The 7,605-nt window shown below is 45.3% G+C and overlaps 1 protein-coding gene across 1 annotated transcript; it reads right to left on the bottom strand.

Annotated features, from left to right (window-relative positions):
- Positions 1 to 27: 27 nt before the first annotated feature.
- Positions 28 to 6,871, bottom strand: LOC117644955 (F-box/LRR-repeat protein 20-like). Its single transcript, XM_034384782.1, has 6 exons — positions 6,798 to 6,871; positions 6,215 to 6,487; positions 5,668 to 5,965; positions 4,904 to 5,022; positions 3,621 to 3,854; positions 28 to 573 (listed from the first exon to the last, which is right to left on the bottom strand). The coding sequence occupies exons 1-6, from the start codon at positions 6,819 to 6,821 to the stop codon at positions 310 to 312; spliced, it is 1,212 nt and encodes a 403-aa protein (XP_034240673.1). The 5' UTR covers positions 6,822 to 6,871; the 3' UTR covers positions 28 to 309.
- Positions 6,872 to 7,605: the final 734 nt, after the last annotated feature.

Here is a 7,605-nt window from a genome sequence, read left to right as displayed (position 1 = left end):
AAACTCATTAAAATGAACAAATCATCATTATCGCTTTTGTTACCTACCACTTTCTTTACTTGTTACCACGGGTCGGGGCAATGCGAAACAGTTACACACTTCTCCGGCTCGGGGCAGTGAGTATTACACACTGTGTCACATCATCGTGTAACAAATGCAGCGTTACGGACATTCAACTCTTACGCTATACAATAAGATCTGTCCATGACTCTGCTCAAGACCACACATTTTTTGATATGAGAGTTCACAGTCTTCGGTAAAACATATTTGGATCGAATACAGGGATCCTTAATTTAACATAACACTTAACTAACACTGCTTGCTGGTGGTGAAGGTCAGCTCGGCGATGGAGGGCATGACGGACAACACGGCCTCCTCGACGGCTTTGTTTGGCTCGCTGAAGATGTTCAACCGCGTCCTAGCCGTGCCGGCGGCCTCCAGCAGGTTTCGCAGCCTTCCGAGGGTGACCTGGACGTCCTGGGCGATGTACACGAAACCCTCGATATCCAGGTCCAGGGACTGCAGTCGTGGGCAGAGCCTCATGAGCGCGGTGGCGTAGTCGGCGTCCTCCCACTGGTGAATCAAAGGTAAAAAATTATCATTTAATGATGCCCTATGAATGCGTAAACTATTAACGCCCCTGAAGCGTCTGTGATGCCAATTAGGGCGAAGATTTTGGCCCATCCCGTCCCAGCCCTGGTCCGTTCGTCGGTCCGTCCGTTCGCGGACTTCCGATGGTGTGATCTTCGCCTAATTTGGTATGCAGCCTCCTATGGTGATCCTCAGAACCGCCCGGTGCAGCAAATTGGTCCACGGGTCAAGAAGGATTTCGGCAACCGATACAGCTAGGAGGGCATGAAGGGTAGGGTGGTCCACTTTTTTTAAAAGTTTCAAAAATTGAGGAGCGCCGTCCAGATTCTGCAAGTAGGTGTAAAATCATGAACTTTGATACAAATATGATAAGATTTGGACCATTCTTAGGGGTCCATCAACGCGCCTGAACTTTAAAGAAAAATTGAAAATGTACCGGTTTACTAAAATCGATGCTGTAACGAGAGTCCTTGTCCGATTTTCAATTGCAAAACGGCAATCTTTTCAGAAAAGTGCGCTCTACTTGACGATGTACATAACACGACGATCCGACGCATTGCCTACTTTCCAGGGGCTTATAATCTCGTTTTTAGCCCTTAAATCCAACATGTTCCTGCGTTTCGAAGGTGTTTGAGTCGTCCGATCGGATTTTTTGGGTCGTCATTCGACGCGCCTGATCGAAACCTTTCGAAATATGTCTCAGGCGTCAAAATCGGTTGGTTTGCCTACTGTACAGGAGCAAAAAACCATTGAAATTCGCTTAAGGGGAGGTTCTGGTGAAAATGCTATTTTCTCCTAAATAGGTCCCACTGTGAAAATTTGTTAAAAATTTGATGTCTTATCAAGTATTTATTAAAAATTTTCATTGGGGAGGCACATTCCATGCCCTGAACCCAGTCACAGAGCCTTTTTCTCCCATTTAGGCTATAACTTTAAAAATCTTCTTGCGCATACTATTTTGTCGTAAAAGGTTGGCTTAGACATTTTTCACTTCTTCGATTCATTTTTTAAAAATGCCGGCATGCACATCTCAAAGTGTCAATTGCATTTTTATTCGCAAGCTTTCTTACCAAGCATTTCACTATAATTGATCAAAAATGTACAAAATAGTCAAATTTTAGGGACTTTTCAGCTTTAAAAGCTAATAACTAATAATATAATGGAAGTTTTGAGCTCTGCATGCCGGTATCTTCTGAAAATGAGTCGAAGAAGTGAAAAATGTCAAGGTCAACCTTTTACGACAAAATAGTATGCGCAAGGAGATTTTTTAAGATACAGCCAAAATAGGCTCAAAAAGACTCTTCGACTGGGTTTACAGCCTGGCATGTGCCTTCAAAAGTCAAATTTTAGTCTCCTCAATGAAAAATTTTATATTCCAAACAAATTATGACTGTAGGATCCATTTGGAAAATGGCAAGATTTTCACCAGAACCTCCCCTTAAAAATTGCTTTTTCGGGATACAAAATATCTTGTTTGGCATCGGGTCGGATTTCTTGTGGTGCCATTTGACGCGCCTGGTCGAAAACTTTCGATTACCGTCCTGGGTGTATAATTTCGGTGGGTTGCCGACCCTACAAGCAAAAAAATGTCGAATGTCGAAAAATTCGTCTGTAGGATACGCAACCCTCCGGATTCGGGCGCCCGAAACGGTAATCGAAAGTTTTTGACCAGGCTCGTCAAATGGCACCGCAAGAAATTCAACCCGATGCCAAACAAGATATTTTGTATCCCAAAAAATAAATTTTTAAGCGAATTTCAATGGTTTTTTGCTCCTGTACAGTAGGCAAACCAACCGATTTTGACGCCTGAGACATTTTTCGAAAGGTTTCGATCAGGCGCGTCGAATGGCGACCCAAAAAATCCGATCGGACGACTCAAACACCTTCGAAACGCAGGAACATGTTGGATTTAAGGGCTAAAAACGGGATTATAAGCCCCTGGAAAATAGGCAATGCGTCGGATCGTCATGTTATGTACATCATCCAGTAGAGCGCACTTTTCTGAAAAGATTGCCGTTTTGCAATTGAAAATCGGACAAAGACTCTTGTTACAGCATCGATTTTAGTAAACCGGTACATTTTCAATTTTTCTTTAAAGTTCAGGCGCGTTGATGGACCCCTAAGAATGGTCCAAATCTTATCATATTTGTATCAAAATTCATGATTTTACACCTACTTGCAGAATCTGGACGGCGCTCCTCAATTTTTGAAACTTTTAAAAAAAGTGGACCACCCTAATGAAGGGGCATTTTTGGAATCGAGGCGACTGGACTAAGCCAACAGTGCTTGTTCCGAGCAAATCAGAGGAGTGTGGACCCGGGTTCAAATCCCGGTGGGTACCATATTTGTTATTCCAAGTTTGCATTGCTTGACATCTTTTTGAGGGTGTTGATGGATGACGAAATTAACATCTATTTTGACCCAAAACTACACGAAATATGCGGATTTTAAACCACACGGAACGGGCCGATTGATTTCGCCACACTCTAAATGTTCTACAGTTAAGATTCTCCATGTAATGGTGATAACGTTCCATATTATGGTGGTGCAGCTGACCTCATAACATACCATTTGACCATAATATACCATACCATAACATACCATTGACGAATTTCGTTGGTATTATGGCGAAAATCTACACCATATGTTTGGTGCAGCCTATCACAGTAAGACATTTCAAGTGCACTTTCCCTTGTTGCTATAACAACTCTCAGTCTCCTATTGACTTTTTATCTCTTGCCATAAAGGTTTTTGTGCAAACGTAATGTGTACTATTTTCCCTTTGGCTATGCACGATTTTGTTCACTTTATGATATATTTAGTCCATTAAACCTGACTTTTTGTCATTTGCTATGTACTTTTCAATTTCTACATGATCTATTGACAATTTTATCTTCACAACGATCAAAATTGTGCATAGTTAAAGAGAAAATAGTACATTTTATGTTTGCTCAAAAAACGTCATAAGCAAGAGAGAAAATAGTCTATATAGGTCTGAGAGGTCTGAGAGGCATATGCCTTTGATTTACCTGGTACGCCACGTAGTATAATTGCAGGGCCAGGTGCTCCACTCGTGCTAAGGGTACGGCGTCCCCTACGCCGAGGCGCACCACCTGCTGCAAGTCCTCGATGTACTCCCTGGTCGCCGTCTGCTCCGACGACACCAGCCGCAGACTGCGCAGGCGCGGCAGGCACTGGATGAGACGGTTAGCGTAGCGGAATTCAGCCCCCAGCGACTCGAGCAGCACACATTTCCTCACCACCTGCAGGTGTACCAGAAAAAGATGAAAAAAGGTCTCAAACAGCTGCAAATTCATATTCCCACAAGGAACGTTATTTGTAGCTACAAAGAAAACGGTGACTTCGCAGTATAAGGAAGGCACTGTAGTTTGAAAGATTGTAACGATTTGTTGGAAAAGCGAAGGCAAAATCATTCGTAGTCTACATAGAACTTCTTCGCAGCCTGTCAAGAACTTTCTTAGTACTAGATGATAATTTTACAGCACTCTAAATGTCTGATAAATTCGTGTGACCAACTGGAAACAATTAGTGCATTCAAACACAGACTTGTCAATAGCGAGTTACGATTGCGTCACCTTTTGGTAATGTACACATACTTGTTTCGAGATGGTGACGAAAATATCCCGAGAGATTAAGTGTGACGTGAGCAGATACATTCACTCTCAGCACGTTTCTGAATTTTCCTCATTATGTACGTATTCGTTGAAGCAATGACAATGCGTAGTATTTTTAAGTAAGTGTGACTAATTCCTTTGTAAAATTGTTTACAAAAACAGTCAGTACACAGTTTAATAATTCAAAGGTAGTTCCTTGAGAAACGAAAAGCACGCATTGCACAAATTACTCGCACTGTCATATATAGTGTAGCACAGTAGTATAGCAGTAAATATGTTGCTAATTTTCTGACGAAAGTTGTTGATGGCTTACGTCGTTCGTCAACAAGATGTTTGTAAACCAGTAGACAGCCTTAAGAGCATCAATTTTGATTGCCGATTGAGTCAGAGACCTAGTTGAGTCCCGGTGACCCGCAGTAGTCACTAGTTGGATTATCCGGACTGTTTGTACGCAGCAAAAGATTGTTTTAGAACAGCACAAGTCAATAAAATAATTAGCAACAAATTCGTAGCTTTTAAACAAGGAAATTTGTTCATGAGCAACAGCGTTGTCACCGGTTGTTAATTGTGCTGTTGTCATTTTTAACAAACTTTTTTAACAGTGCATAACTGACTGACAAGTTCAACAAAGTTCAATAACGTGCTGGAAGTGTTGTGACAGAAACTGTGACCCTTGCCTCGTCCAGCACGTCGTCCTCGATGCCCCAGAAGCTGGCGGGCAGATTGAGGCTGCGCAGTGTGCTCCCCGTGGCCCCGACGAACTCCCGGACCACCTCGCTGGGCTCGACTGTGCTATCTGACGAGTAAAGTCAGTCTTAACGACTCTTCTCAAACAGCTCTACGAAGCATCTGTATAGTACGAAGGGAATGATGACATTCACTGCAAAGCCAGTGGTAAGTTTGCTTGCCACAAATTTGGCAAGCCGTTTTGAATGCCAAAATTTGGCAAGCTTTGTTTGGCAATCTTCATTAGCTTGCCACATTTTGGCAAGCTGGGGAGTATTTCCGGGCCAAACTTGCCAATTTTTGGCATTCAAAATGGCTTGCCAAATTTGTGGCAAGTTAACTTACCATTGGCATTGCAGTGTTGTAGAACACGTTCATTTTGAAGTCCCAGAACAATCTCTACGTTTTGATTCCACACAAATGAGCTTTGGATAATCGTTCTCTAATAGGTTCGAAACCTGCAAACTATTACTTGAGTTGGATGTCTGTTGCGAGAATCACAAGATAAAGCGGTGAATGCAGAAACGGCCGAAATGGAGATCGGTCTTTGTTCGAGCGACCCGAAGGATATCGACTTTTGTTCGACCGACGCAAAAGACATCGATCCTTGTTCATAGGACCCATCGTGGTATTTTGTTTGTAAGCTTATGTATGCTCAAAATACTTTGTTCTAACAAACTGCATTGAAATAGTTTGCAAGGTGTTCTCAGTGTACCATCTTGCTCCGCGTACTCGCACATCCTTTCCAAGTCCAGGTCCTCGATGGCTCCGCAGGTCTGGACAGCCGCCCTCAGCGCCGACACGGTGACCGACTCGCGAAGAGGGCTGACGATTTTGAGCTTGCGGAGACGCCGCGCCGCCGCCAGGGCGTGGAGTATCTCCGCGTCCAACGCCCCCAACTCGAGTGTCTCTACGGTCGGGGAGTAGCGACGCAGCAAGGCCAGCGCGGAGTCGTAGTGGGGTGACTCATCGTCCTTCAAACCGACACGGAGCGCGCGTACCGTGTCGCACACCTAAAAGAAGGAGGCAATGCACTGCAAGAAAATGTGTTATGTGAATAGTATAACGAAAGTACAACCAAAAAAATGTACAGTAAAAGAACAACAGAGACTGTATGAAGTACAACGAGATTCGTGCAAACCACAACAACGACCGGACTGCACGGCACTCGTCATGCCGGTTCCATTGTAACTTTGTACAACAACTGTTGTACTTCGAAAGTACAATTTTCTGGTAAACAAAATTGCGGACTTTCTCCTAACCATCGATCCAGGCTCCAAGGGTTCAATGTCCGAGAAACCCGGTACACTATTTTCTTCAACCGTGATGCTGGCCAGTTCAGGGGCGTTCTTCATGATCTTCAGGAAGAGGAAACCGTCCTCGGCACAGTCGAGATCTACGTGACGGTGCCTCCAGAGCGACGCGCACCGCGAAAGATCTCGCCACTTTCGGCAGACGTCCGCCACCGCGCAGAGGTTCGTCATGTCCAGGAACGAGAAGACATGCTGCAGCAACTCCGGGGGCAGCGTGGCCACCTAGAACCGTCCGTAACAGGGGCGTCTTTGGCGTCGTCGAGATGACGTGGCTTGCGCACGTACGACCGGTGGAGGCGACCAAAACTTTAGACGCGTTTTGAGCTCCAGTGTCAGGGCTCGAACCGAACGTGTGACGCCACCAGACTGCTCTCCGAAAGAGAAATCCATTGGTCGGGCCACACGTTCGGTTCGAGTTCCATGTGGCGACTCTGGAGCTCAAAAGGCGTTCGGGATTTTGGCCGCCTCCACCGGTCTTCTGGCCCACTGTGCGTCGTCGAGATGACTCCCGTCGCGGGCCTGGTGGACTCACAGGAGAGTCCTCTTCGTCCTCCATGTCGCGAGGCCGTCGAGCACCGACTAGCCGCGCGGGTCTACCTCAACTCGATCGTCCGCGATTCGCGGTTTCAGGACGCCAGTCAGATAAACGAAACGCCGTCATGGAAATAATCTTATCAGTTCCGCCCGCTATCGTCCGGGAAAATATTGGAAGTTTCATGTGCATTACCTTTTTGCACAAAATTGTACATGCGTTTTTAAAATACACGAATTAGTTCGTAAATAACGTAAGCACGAAAGAGCCGAGGGGGCCGCGACTCCCGCAATCATGTGTTCACCGAGTCGCAATCAGGCCGCAATCCTTGCAATCTTCCGAAATCCATACAATCATCAGAAATCTTTGAAATCCTCTGCAATCTGCCGCAATCCCGCGAAATCCTCTGCAATCTCGCGAAATCCTTCCAAAATCTTCCGCAATCCTGCGCAATCTTAGCGAAAACATTGTAATCTTGCAATAGACCCTTTCAGTCATCGCCTGGAGAAGGACAAAAGTAATCAAAAAGACAGGAACCAGTAGCGCGCCACCTAGCGGCCGTTACTGTGCACTGTCAAAAGCTGAACCCTCATTGGTCACAAGCGTAAGTCTGGACGAAGTCCGTAGCAGTGGCCGCTAGGTGGCGCGCATCTGGTTCCTAATTTTTGATTACTTATGTTCTTCACTGACGACTGACAGGGTCTATCGGCCAATAATTCCTCCTCACTCGCTCCTTTCCTTCGTTATTAGTTGGCCCGTGCTGACCTCACTGAATAGCCGCCCCTGCCCCACTCAAACGGTTTCCGCT

Source organism: Thrips palmi, unplaced genomic scaffold (genome assembly GCF_012932325.1).
Source record: "Thrips palmi isolate BJ-2018 unplaced genomic scaffold, TpBJ-2018v1 HiC_scaffold_18, whole genome shotgun sequence".
NCBI lineage: Eukaryota > Metazoa > Arthropoda > Insecta > Thysanoptera > Thripidae > Thrips > Thrips palmi.
The sequence above is the reverse complement of the archived record's forward strand: the minus strand, read 5'-3'. Positions and strand labels throughout refer to the sequence as shown.